Raw genomic sequence first — 13,556 nt, forward strand, 5'->3', positions numbered from 1 at the left:
AAAAGATAAAAAAAAAGAAGATATTTTTCTCAAAAATATTTTACACAAACAGACGGAGCCCTCATTTAAAGTATATAAGAGAATAAAAAGTCAAATTCACCTTTAGTGTTTTGATTTTAATTATTTTAGTATTTGAATATTTAAAAATTAAATTACTTATAAACATTTTTCTTTTGAAATGTTAGTTTTTTTTTTTTTAAGCTCAAATTCAACTTTAGAGGTGAATTTGAGTATAAAAAATTAGAAGCTAAATGGATCAAAATTGAAAAGTTTAAACATAATTTAACCTTTTTCTAATATTAAAGCAAAAGGTGATTCTTTTAATATTTCCACTAAATAAGACAATTTATTTTAGATTTGTCTTTGTTTCCTTTGATATAAAATATCAATAAAATAATTTACCTATTTTCTTTATGATGATAACAAATATATTTTACAAAAATAAAGAGAAAATGACTTAAAACAAATAAATTCAGTAAATTTTTATGTTTCTATCAAATTCCTCAAAAGAACAACTGTTTTACGCTTTACGCCTGGAGTTGATGTGAGGTCACTCTGTCTGTGAGTGAGTTAATACTATAATACATATTATATAAATGATCAAATATAAATAAATTATATAATATAGCCTATAATTAAAGCATATATAATATGTTTTTCCTAATTCATTAAGATGTTTGGTAATCTGTAAAAATAATAAACCCACCCTGCTTTCACGTGACAATAACACAGCAATACCAACAGGCCTTAAACCAAACAACCATTGTTCAACTTCGTTGTCCTCATAAAAGATTGTTCCCAGGCAATAATGAGAAGATTTTATATCCCAAAATGGTTGTCAATGGTATTATAGTACAAAGAATATTGTTATTTGCCTGCCCTGCCTTTCTGTACAAGAATGAGTTCATTGCTATACCATATAGAACAAAATTTAATAGGATATACAGTACAGGTCCAATTTACATACAAGAATTGGTTGACATTATTATTAGCATGATATTACCTATAAAAGGGATGTTGAATCTGACAAATGAATATTAGGACTGGGACTGTTGCTGACTACTGGGCTTCCTGAATCATCCAAATCAATGATGGCAGTGTCACCAGGATTGATATCTCCAGACAGAAATGCTTCACTCAGGAGGTCTTCAATTAAGAGAGTTACAGCCCTCCTAAGGGGCCTCGCACCATAACTACGGTCAAAACCTTGTTCACATATGAGATCCATTACTCTTTCAGACACCTCCAGGCTGATTCCCACAGATGACAGCCTTCCCTTCACCTCTAGTAGCATTAGGTTTAGTATTTCAAGCATCTGAAACAACGCAGAAGCAGCGTTACCATCTTAGCTTTAGTGCTACTGAGGCCTAAAGGTCTCAAAAATGAAACAAGAAAAAGAACCTGCACTAACAAAGAAGTGTCAAGGACACAAACCTGAATCTTCTCTAAGGGACGGAAAACAACTACTTCATCTATCCGGTTCAGCAACTCTGGTCGGAAGTAGGCCTTCAGTTCTTCCATTACCAATGCTTTCAATCCAGCATATGAAGTTGTCTCGTCCTCTGCAGTGAAGAAACTGATGGCGTTGTGCCTGCCCTTTGCAATGGCAGTAGAACCCACATTGGAAGTCATCACCAACAATGCATTCTTAAATGATACCCTTCGACCCTGTTAAACAATTCATGGTAGGGCTTCATCATTTTAACTGATTGATCAAGTAGGGCATAAGGATACAATTTGGTTATTGAAAAGATTACTTCTTTTCTAAGAGTAGAGGTTCTTTCTGTTTCCTTGCTCAGGTGAGCCATAAGGTCCATGTAACAAACTTTTTTGATGAAAAGAACAATAATACATTTAGCAAGAACAAACCTGGGAATCTGCAAGGTGACCGTCTTCAAATATTTGGAGGAGAATATTAAATATATCTGGATGGGCCTTTTCAATTTCATCAAGTAGTACCACTGTAAAAGGTCGTTTTCTGATAGCTTCTGTAAGAGTGCCCCCTTCTCCATAGCCTACATAACCTGGAGGTGAGCCTATTAACTTACTGACAGTGTGCCGCTCCATATATTCACTCATGTCCAGTCTTAGCATGGCACCTTCCTGTTGTAGAAACATAAGATTTACATAACTATTCCATCCATATTATTTACTAGAAATATGGTTATGAGACGTGAATCAACATGGAAGCAACTGGTAATTACTAAGACTAGGGTTCTTGTTATCATATTGGATGGACAGTTGAGACTTTCAGTACTGAAAGAACCAATATTGTGTACACCAAAGATTTCTCTTAACCACCAAATTGCCAATTTATCCACAGCTTTTTTGATCCTACCATAATTTAGTTGAATCAAATTGTTATTACAATTTAACTTTATTAAGTGACTTTTTAAGTTTCAGTTATCCTTCTAGAGGGAAAATAGAAGAAAAATGACCTACCATGAACTGCAAGAGTACCTCAGACCCTTTTTACTCCAGTAGTACCCCTGTCCAGACTATAAAGGGCAACCCCGAGGCTCCCAGTCTTGCAATGGTTGAGGGGGGATTGTAGATTGTTACTTGTGCATCCAGTGCTATCTTTAGCTTCTTAATGCAGTCCATTTCCAAAAAGGTGTACCACCATATATAGTTGTAAATCTCATAATCTAATAGACATGACAGAATTCATAATGAATCTTGGAGGTGAAAAAGGATTAGGGATCCAACTGAAAAAAATTGGCCATAAAGCCATGATTGAGTGAAGTTCCGTTATTAAAAAGCCTATAATGAGAAAACAAATGGTCAAATCAAAGTCTAGCAATCTCTAATTTTTTGCCTTTTATATCTCAGTTACCCTCTTATTTTAGCTTTTCCATATCCTTACATTTTAATTTATGTCAAGGCAGATTAATTTTGGGGTTGGGATCATCCTACCAATCTGGCATCCAGACGAGTGTGGGTTGGCCATCATAAATCAATATATAAGTGAAACCAAATTAACAAACTATTGTGTGCATTTAAGAAAGGCTGATTAATTTTTTTGGGTTACAATATGAAATGTAAGGGTGATCTTACAAAAAGATGTTTGTTGGTATTGGTCATACAAAAAGATGACTAGTAAGAGCATTAGCCCCAAAAACTTTGCCATTGTGTGTTTAAAGATTTCAGTTATCCATGAAGTTGAAATTGATAAGTTAGAAGAACAAGAAATCCAGATTTTATCTTTCTTTAGCAAATTGGGCAAACAATTTATTGTAGAGATTATCAGTGCAGATAGATTAAACTGGAAGCATATGCATAAAGTCTTACTGAGCCAAAATAGCAAGCTGCCAAAGCTTTTGTTAACTCAGTTTTGCCAACGCCGGTGGGGCCACAGAACAGCATTGCTGCAATGGGCCTCTTAGGGTCATTCAGGCCAACCCGGGATCTCTTCACAGCTCGACAGATTGCAGCAACTGCTTCATCTTGACCAACAACCCGTTTCTTAAGGTGCTCATCAAGACCCACCAGAAGCATTCTTTCATCAGCAGTAAGCTGCTGAACTGGAATCCCTGACCAGAGTGAAACCACTGCTGCTATTTCACCAGGCCCAACAACTATAGGTCTGAAAAGCAAACAAGATAAACACTCAGTTCAGAAGCCAATCCAGAGAACTTGAGTTTGACATGTTGATTCTTCATTCACAAATGAAGGGATAGTAGGCATACACTTCATTGTTAGATGTGTCTGTCAAAGATGTGTTGTCTTCAATGCTGGAAATGCCGTCATCTTTACTCAGGTTACCAGCAAGGACCTGCTCAAAGTATGAAGTAGAAACCATTAGAACATTGAGATGATTTGACTCTTAAATAACAAATGGATCCCGCCTACAGGAGCAGTTGAATTACCACTTCATGCATGGCCTGAACGGCTCTAATCTCTTGCCAGTAATCATCTGGCGATTTTGAGAGTATACAAGTTTGCTCTTCCTTTTTTCTTCTGAATGATTCCATTCGGGCTTTACTTCCAGCCTCATCAATGAGATCAATGGCCTTGTCAGGAAGATTCCGATCAGGAATATACCTTGCTGAAAGGTAAACAGCAGCATTCAAGGCCTCTAACGTGAATTGACACTTATGATGGGCCTCATACTTTTCACGCAAACCCAAGAGTATCCTAACTGTGTCATCCTGTAATTTTTAACAGCCAATCTAGTAAATGGTCACACAACATACCTGATATTAGATACATTAGAAGAAATTTTAAAATTGTTACCAGACTCGGTTCATTAATCATCACTGGCTGGAATCTTCGTGCTAATGCTTTATCTTTTTCAAAATGTGTCCTGTATTCATCCGTAGTTGTAGATGCTATACACTGCAAAGAATAATTTTGGCACATTTTAGATATACCCAACTACACTCAAAAAGAAGGTATCGGGGTGGAATTTTACTTTATAGAAAATACAATGAAAAAAGTTCCTTTAAAATCATATGCACATATAGGCCTTTAGTTAAGAAAAGAAGTAGAACAGGAGGAAGAAACAAGGTACAGGAAAGGGCATATGCCACACAACCTAGGTAGTGGCACATCTCTGGTGACAAAATGTACCAGCTATCAAAGTTTAACCTCTTTCTTGTAAGCAATCAAGGAAAATCTAACACTTGCTGACATTGAAACTGTAAAGGGAATAACTGAATAATCAATAAAGAGGAAATGATTGAGGTGACAACAAAAGCAGACTTGAGAAATCATAAGAAGGAAATTGGTGATAAAGGTTTGACTAAAGCACTCGATGGAAAAAGATATTTTAAGATGGCAGTCAAAAATGGAAAGTACATAACAGACCATTTGTCCAGTCAAATACTTGATATTGGACTGGAAAACTCAAGGAAAAATAAACTCCAGCCTCAAGTGGAGTTTATTAAACATTTTATTGTGTTTAGGATGTGATGTGGTATGGATAGGACCGCTGATGTGAAGCCTGAGGGAGTCTGAGAGTTGAGGTGAGTCAAGTCAATGATAACTCTGGCAACTAGAATAGAAATCAAATGCTACTTAATACATGTGGCAAAATAATAACTCTGATTTCTCAACTTGGGGAAGAAATAGGTGCCCTCCTACTGACTCCAAGCAGGTACATTTTAGGGAATTGATACCCTGGTACGATGTGGACTCATGGGCCCATGGATGCCCTAGGAGATATATACACATATTTTATATCATTATTGATTAATTGTTGATTATGATTTCCTGAGTTATTACCCTGATACCTTTGATTTGTAGCCTTATGACATCTATTGTTGTTACACCATGATGTAAAAGTTAGAAATTGAATTTATAACAATGGAATCTTTGGAAAAGAAATTTGGTTTTACTTATCTTATATATGAAAAATTATGTATGCTCCAATGTCATGGTATTTAACATTTTGGGGGGTTGATTCTGTATTTGTCAAGGATAATAACCTTTATTGGGATCACTATATTATACATTCATCATAGAAATGTCAAAAGGGTTGGGCAGCCTGTGCTCCTAACCCTTTATTGGGCTCTCATGGCATAACCCCATCTGAGGGCTTGGCCCGTTGGGCTCGGACTAATTCTGATCTTATAGAAAATATATAAGATTATAAATATTACAATTTTGATATTTAATTTACTACGTCTAATAATTTAAAAAATCATATAAACAATGTCACAATGACAATCAATAAAAATTATATAAATATTATTCATATGATCATGTAGACAATCACTAAAAATAATTTTTATAACAATATAACTTTACAAGAATATGTTACAAAATTATATAATACAAAATTAAAAAGCTGATATAAGTTATAAGAATGAGAATTATGAGATTAAGATTTAATAATAAAAAAAATATGCATTCATTTTTATAACTTCTAAATATTTATAGAAAGAGTATTAAAAGTGGAATTGGACTATTAGAAACTTTTAGAAGTTTCAATTTTCAAACTTTTAACTTTTAACCTTTTATTTTAAAAGTGGAATTTGTATTTAAACAAATATTTTTATAAAACATTAAATCCTTCTCACATATTAATTAAATAAATATATTTTTACAAAATTATTTTTAATTTATTAAAATGTATTTTATAGAATTAATTTTAAGATTATTTAAAAAATAGGTCTGCTTGTCAGCCTTTTGAGTAGCTTAGTGCATTACAGCTCGTGGGCCGCAGGCCTGGCTTGGCTCGAAAGCTAATGGGCTATCTTGGCTCGACCCATCCTATGAGATCATGGGCCAAGTTCAGACTAGCATTTTATCCATGGCCAAGCCCAAGCTCAGCCCGTGTAATTAATGAGCTGAGCTGGGCCAAACCAGCTCAGAAAAAGCGCACCTAAAGGCATTCCTAGGACAGGCTAGGCCAGCCCAACCCAGTCCAGCCCGTTTGTGATTGGATGGCTTAGACAGTGTTCTAAAACGCACTAGGCGCTAGTCACCCGCCAGCTTGAGGCCTAGCGCCTAGGGTGCCAAGGTAAATTTGTAAGTCTTTGAAAGTTAGGCGCTGCCTAGTCGTCCATTAGGCCTGATTGATCGGGCCCGGCGCCTAGGTGGCCTTTTAGAACACTGGGCTTAGGCCCATGTTCCACAAGCCAATGCTTGGGGTTCATGGCCAGCCACACTACCTGAGGAAGGGGAAGCGGCAATATGAATTGGTAAAATGCAATTAGTTTCTTAATATAATTAGTTTCTCAAGACAGACACCAAGGTCTTGTTGTCTACTTTGGAATTTTCTTCACATTAGAGACTTCGCAGGTAACATGCCAGGTTTCTCTGGTGCCAATTTTACTGCCAAAGCAGTTTAGAAATGTTTGAAACACTAGAAGGTTACACGTTGTTTATGAGATCCAATGTAGCTCTAGAAATAGCCTGAGTGTCACTCTTGTTGTGCCTTGGTTTCCTAGATTCAGTCTGCTCTCAATCAAGAATCACATTATTTTCTTCCCATAGACCTAGGATCATAACATTCTTAATTCAAGTATGGGCCTAACCTCATAGAAAGGGGCAAAGAGGAAAAACCATGTTTTCAGCAAGACGCATTAAGTGAGGTACCAAGTGTTCGTTTCCACCATCAACTGCTGTCATATGCAATAAGCTGGTATTATTCATATGATCATATCCCATGTATTTACTCGTCTGTGTCATTTTTCCAGTTGTAGTTAGACAAAGATAACAATTGGATGCAGCCCTCATGCAGCAGTTAAGACTATGGGTATATGAATTAGTTTTATGTCAGAAGCAATCACCTGTACTTCACCTCTCCCAAGAGATGGCTTCAGAAGATTTGCAACATCAAGACCTGAACCCTTGTTTCCCCGTCCAACTGTACCCGAACCAATAAGCGTATGGACTTCATCAATAAAAAGAATGACATTGCCTGCAATGCCATCATATGATGATGAGCCATGATGTAAAGGTTTCTGATTGCAAGCACCCTAGAAATGTATTCACCTGACTTCTTTACATCCTTTATTAATGCCGTAACACGTCCTTCTAACTCTCCCCTCTCCTTAGCCCCTGCAATTAATAGACCAATATCCAAGGCCATGATGCGTTTTGCCTGAGTAAAAAAAGAGAGAGAGAACAGAAAAACAAAGCCAATCAAATGGTTATTCAGAATGATTTTTAGGAAACAATTAGCTGAAACTGAATAAAACCCAAGAATTTAAATGACCGGAAATTACATTACTCTTCCATTTAGGAGGAGGAAGCCCGCCAAAAGAATGAGCAAATCCAAGAAGTTACATGACCTAAAGTAACAATTTTCATTTACTTAGGAGGAAAAGACCTACCAACAGGAAAACAGGAACATTTCCCTGAGCAATGCTAATTGCCAACCCCTCAGCAATAGCTGTTTTCCCAACTCCAGCTTCCCCAAGAAGAATAGGATTGTTTTTGGTCCTTCTGCAAAGTATCTGAATAATTCTCTGAACTTCCGTGTCTCGGCCGATTACAGGATCAATGAGTCCATCACTAGCACGAGCAGAAAGATCCACGCAGAATTGGGACAATGCATCTAACAAAAACAGAAATACAATTAAGCATTCCTCTCCAGCTTTTACACGCAAAATCAAATAGAGGAACCAAGAGCAGAGTGAAATAAAATTTAAAAATTTTACCTCTTGCTTTCTCAGACGATCTAACAATGGTGGATTTTGCAGTTGATGTTTTTTCCCGTGCACCTTTTAACGCAGGTGGTTCTCTGCCATCTTTGGCGAGCTCTCCTTGAAGTCTCAAAACTGCCACAGCTGCCAACTGATTTACATTTGCCCCTAATCTGAAATCATATTAGTCTGGTACTACAAATGCGAAATCAACAAAATAACACAAAACATCCTCCATCTGATGCATTTCTTCTGATCATCTTTGATGATACAAATCATAACACACAAATTTTCAGTGCCAAGCATGTCATATATGTATTTGATCTGGGATAATAACAAATGGCTTTCTCCAAGTGGAGGGCCATCACAAATCTAATCAGATGCAACTTCGAGATTCCATGGGTATTTTGTAACTCAATTTTTTTCTGGCTGATAAGACAGACTACACCTAGAGTTTACTGCATACAGACATATAGCCTGACATGTTCTCCACACTGGTTATCTCAAATTTGAAGAAATTGCTGAACCCGCCCACTAATGATCGTTAGTCAGCACCCACCTGGCTAAGTTTCACATACTTGTGTAAAAATCACATTTGATGATCCAAAGACATGCTCTGGTTAGATGCATCAGAGTTTCCATGCCTGTTAGCGTGTAGTAGAATTTAAGCTCTAGGGCAAGGTAGATGGAGATTAAGTATATTGAATTCCCAAACTCTTGGGGTTAACTGAACTGGTAAGAGAGGTTGCCATCCTCAGGACAACATTTGGAACTGAGTCACCACACTTACAGCTTGACAAAACCACTGGACAGTGATTGGGGAACCCAGTGGGTTCCCAAACCCAGCAGAGGTGTCAAATTCTCATTGGCCTAACAAATGTTAAATTTTAAATGTTAAAAGTAACTGCTAAATATTAAAATTTACTAAAACCTCAGTGGGTTTAGGAACCCGGAACCCACTGGGTTCCCCAAACTTTGTCCAAAGCGACTAACAAGCTTTTTCTTTGAATACCCTTGGTCCAGGTGCACAAGTCTATATTATACGGTGATAAAAAAGTATGCTAGAGGTCTCATTACAAATAAAAGATTTCCTAAATGGTCAGGTCTCTTGTAGAGTAGCAATAATATACCCAAACCCACCTTCTAAATTTCCAGCCCACTATTCAAAGCTCATTCTAGTATTTTGTGGATTGTAGCAGTCAATTACCCCCTCACCATTCAAACCAACAACAATGATCCCAAGCCTTAACCCTACTAGGTGAGCAGCTGCATGAATTCTAGACCTCCATGTGTTTCTATCCATGGCCATATCCTCCTAAACCATTCATACCCACAAAAAAAAAAAAAAAAAAGAATCAGCAAGACGACATACCATATCATTTATTCTTAAACACAATCAACTTGGCAATAAAATAGCCGTTTAAGTTTTTCTTGTATCAGTCTGGAAAATTCTCCTGTTTCATTTGTATTCAGTTCCGTGGGTTAGTGACATAAATTCGAGCTCCCCCCAATCATCTCTACTCATAGCCATATTTTCTATAATGTCAGATACCAAGCCATGTATAAGAGTCCTCTGACAAATATAGAAATGATTGCAGATCAATAAAAACAGTAGAATCCACAAGCACATGTATTTGCACACACAAAAAGAAATAGATAAATTTATACACACACGCACGTACTTGTGTGTGTGTGTGTGTGTACCTCTTGAGGACTCGAGCAGCACTGCCATCGTCAACAGTGAAGAGGCCAATGGCGATGTGCTCAGGCGCAATGAAATTGTACCCCATAGTCCTCGAATACTCCACGGCCGCTTCGAAAACCCGCTTCGTGCTGATCGAAAACGGCACGTCAGTGGCCGACGAAACCTCGGAAGAAGCCACCAAATTGCGGTCGCCGCTCTCCTCATCGTCCCAAATACTGCGAACCGCTTCGCGAGCCATGTCTATGGTGATTCCGGATCCGAGAAACCCATCCGGCGCACGGCTCTCGGTGACCAAACCGAGCAGAAGATGCTGCGTTAACACCACTTCCTTGCCCAGGGCCTTGGCCTCCCTTTGGGAAAACACGACAGCCTTGATTGCCCGTTCCGTGAACCGCTCGAACGCCGCGGAGATCGCCGGCGGCGACACGCGCTTCCTGGACACTGGAGTTAGGGTTCTTCCCGGCGCGATCGAAATTCCGAAGTATGAAGAAGAAGAATTACCACTAGTACTACCAGTAAAAGAAGAAGACCGGTTCGGGGACAGGGAGAGCAGTTTAGGGGCGCCGTGGCGGCGGTGGATGACTGCGGAGACGCGGCGGCGACGGCAGTGGCGAGAAGAAAGAGGGGGAGAGAACTTGATTGTGGAGTGAACGGAAAGGGGAGAGGAACACGAAGGCGAGGCTTCCATAGAGAGAATCAGAACAACGAATTGTCAGCAATTGAAGAAGAAAAAGGCTGGAACTTGAAGAAATACAGAGAGACAGATTGGGAGATATGGATTCAAAGGAGGAAGGAGCAGCAAAGAAAGGAATATCTCTCGGACAGAGAGAGAGAGAAAGAATGAATCTGGCCGCACGCCAAAGCCACCACGTTTTCTTGCTTGCTTTGCTCTGTGTCTTGGGAGGAGCTTACTTTATTGCGGCCAAACTCCAAAAGTGTCTCAGCCTTTGTGTCACAAATACCAAGTCTTCTCTGAAGCTTCTTTTGTTTTGATGCAGCAATCCAACCTCCAATTGCCATCTGTTGGTCGGCTTCCGAGCAGAGCTACTACCCAGCTATTATTAGTACTAACAATAACTTTGTTTTTTTTCTCTTTTTAACGGTTTATGCTCGAGTTAAAAGACAATAATTTTATAGGGTTAAAGTAATTGGATCAATAATAAGTTGGAATTTGTACCAGTTATGGGTTCGACTTTTTATCTTGTATAGTGAAACAAAGTCTCTCTATTTACAATTCACTTCTTCTACTAAAATTGAGAACACAAGCGAAGGAGAATCGCGTAACAATAATAATTTTATAAAATTTAAAATTATGATAAATTATATAAAATCTCATCTACACTCAAAGTCATGTATATTATTTCGTGTACTTTCGATTGCATCAAAAGATCCCTCTTACACTTTTAAAATATTACAATCGGCCACCATCTATTATTATTATAGAAAATTTTGTGTAATAATCTATATACATAACACATAACTCTACATATAGAATTTCAAAATTTTGTATTGATCAACTGATAACAAAATACAAAATTCTAAAATTTTGCGTTGGTCAACTAATAAGTTGGGCAAAATTCTATATAACAATAACAGATGATAACTGATTACAACATTTTAAAGATGTAAGGAGATCTTTTGATGCGATCGAAAGTACAAAAAGATGAGTTGCACATGACCCTAAATGTAGTAGAATTTTATATAGGATGTTTATGACCTTCTATCATGCTTGACGTTTCCTGAATTAAATGTTTCATGTCTCCTCGATCTATTTTACTAAAATTTCTAGTGCTCAACATCAATGAGCCGTTTTCTCATTGGTTTGGAGAGAGCAAAACGCACACGAAACGAAAGGCTGGCGCTGGCTTTGGGTTTGGCATGGCATGGCATGGCATGGTTGGTTGGCGCTGAGTTGATGGGTTTGATAAGTCCAAATCCAATGCCAATTTCTCCAAGCAAACCGCCCAATATTGAATCATTCAATCATTGGTTTCGCTTCCAAAACTATAAAATCAAATGGCTTGTTTTATTATCCATGTTGGTAGAATAGTAAGCAAAATTATTAATAGATTCACATATACTTGCGCCCGCCCGGGGGGATTTATGAGTTGAAAATTAAGGAAATCAATGTAATAAATTCATATATAACAAAAGTTATTTTTATTTAATGTGAAGTTGTTCTTTACGAGATTTTAAAACATAAAATTCATTTATGAAGCGTGAAGGAAGTCAAAAATAGTGTCGGTGAAGCACAAAGGAAGTCAAGAACGGTGTCTGTGAATGTGAAAGAAGAGAGAGAGAATGAGAAGAATATGATGTGTTTGGATATTGGGTTAATTAAAAAGAATTTTATTTGGATCAAATTATGAATTTGGTTTGGGACAATATATTTGAATTGAGACTTAGGAATACGGGCTCATTAAAAGTAATAAGATTAATAATTCAAAAAATAAATAAATTAGATGAATCTAAATTGAAATTCAGTCCAACCCTTTATCAAATTTACCTCTACATATACTTGTTAAAAAATTATTTATAAAGACATTGTATTTAAAAGATTTAATTTATTAGAGTCAAAAGATAGATTTGAGTCAAAATGTATGTTGTGTTTTTTAAAAAAATAAACAATTAAAAGTGGAGTGTGACATGAATGGCCGTCAAGGTAAAAATGACTTGGTTTAATCCATGAAGGGTCAAATTAGTTAAAGACGGTCCCATGATGTGGACATGATATAGATATGACAAAAATTTAAATGAATTGAATAAACCATCAAGTTCCAACACGTTTTTCTTAATTTTGATGCATCATCATATTCATTCATTCATGAAACATGAAATGGCATGTTGGGTAGGAACCAAACCACCAAGGAAGGGTCATCATCGTCCCTTTTTGAAGCTCAAGTCATTATTATATTTTTTAAATTTTTGTATTAATCAATTTTCATTTTCACTTTAAGAAGAATAAGAGTGAATATATACTTGGATTTTTGTTGTTTACTTTTTATAATGGTTGGGGTCGGTCACTATTAGAACTATTCAAGTGCTATACTTTTGGCTAGCTTTCCCTAACCATGAGTAGGGCAAGGCTTGAAAAATCGATACATGGTGGATCAATGCAACGGGACATTGGGTTTTAAATTTTTTTAAAATAAATGCATGATGAAAGCAAAACGACCCTTGCAAGACTCAGTATAAGTTATTCACGTGTTAAAAACCAAAACCATTCGTAGGGGGTTTTCAGAAATACCTCGCAGATGTTTTGTTGCTATCGGTCGTCCACAAAATTGCTCCAAGTAGCTTTCATGTACCTACAAATTAGGTGATCAACCCGTTTCCGTAGACAAAAAGGTCCTAGTCTATACACGCCCGAGCTGCCACCAAACTCTTCCCCACAACACAAGTAGCACCCTCTTGGAGAAAAAGAAACAAGGCTAGAATGATCCCAAAGGTTGCAGCCTTGTTGTCCAACAGCAAAAGCCTAGGAAGAAGAAGCAAGCAACAAGAAGTTAGGAGGAAGTACCAACCTCAAGCTTGCTAGAATGGAGAATCAGGTAAGAGAAAGCAACAAGGAGCAAGAGGAAGAATAAGAAGCTCTCTGGACTTTTCTCAAATCTTCCCCAAGCTTCCAAGGACATGCCAGGAGTAGTGGTGTTTCCTTCATTTTCTCCACTCATTTATATACACACACACTTCATGGGAGGATATATATATTATACTTTGTCCCACTATTATCTAATAATAGCTTTTTCACTAAC

At 37.3% G+C, this 13,556-nt stretch overlaps 1 protein-coding gene across 2 annotated transcripts; it reads right to left on the minus strand.

Annotated features, from left to right (window-relative positions):
* Nucleotides 1-801: 801 nt before the first annotated feature.
* On the minus strand, nt 802-10,751 carry LOC127790315 (chaperone protein ClpD, chloroplastic). 2 transcript variants are annotated; one of them, XM_052319756.1, is made up of 12 exons: nt 9,801-10,751; nt 8,112-8,269; nt 7,785-8,008; nt 7,444-7,552; nt 7,239-7,369; nt 4,237-4,338; nt 3,870-4,151; nt 3,690-3,775; nt 3,292-3,586; nt 1,870-2,103; nt 1,435-1,668; nt 802-1,315 (listed from the first exon to the last, which is right to left on the minus strand). In XM_052319756.1, exons 1-12 carry the CDS (start codon nt 10,487-10,489, stop codon nt 1,004-1,006), a joined length of 2,856 nt encoding a protein of 951 aa, XP_052175716.1. In that variant the 5' UTR covers nt 10,490-10,751; the 3' UTR covers nt 802-1,003. The 2 variants fall into 2 exon arrangements, with proteins under 2 accessions (XP_052175716.1, XP_052175717.1); XM_052319757.1 differs by having other exon boundaries at nt 9,779-10,154.
* Nucleotides 10,752-13,556: the final 2,805 nt, after the last annotated feature.

Source organism: Diospyros lotus, chromosome 14, assembly GCF_014633365.1.
Source record: "Diospyros lotus cultivar Yz01 chromosome 14, ASM1463336v1, whole genome shotgun sequence".
NCBI classification, from domain to species: Eukaryota; Viridiplantae; Streptophyta; class Magnoliopsida; order Ericales; family Ebenaceae; genus Diospyros; species Diospyros lotus.

What these genes read in the sequence shown, in the direction of transcription:
- LOC127790315 (XM_052319756.1), bottom strand. Translation starts at nt 10,489, where the DNA reads ATGGAAGCCTCGCCTTCGTGTTCCTCTCCCCTTTCCGTTCACTCCACA. An exon ending in ATGTTCCTGTTTTCCTGTTG is followed by an intron (nt 7,553 to 7,784) that starts GTAGGTCTTTTC and finishes TTTTTTACTCAG; the next exon opens with GCAAAACGCATCATGGCCTT. An exon ending in TTCAGGCCATGCATGAAGTG is followed by an intron (nt 3,776 to 3,869) that starts GTAATTCAACTG and finishes TACTTTGAGCAG; the next exon opens with GTCCTTGCTGGTAACCTGAG.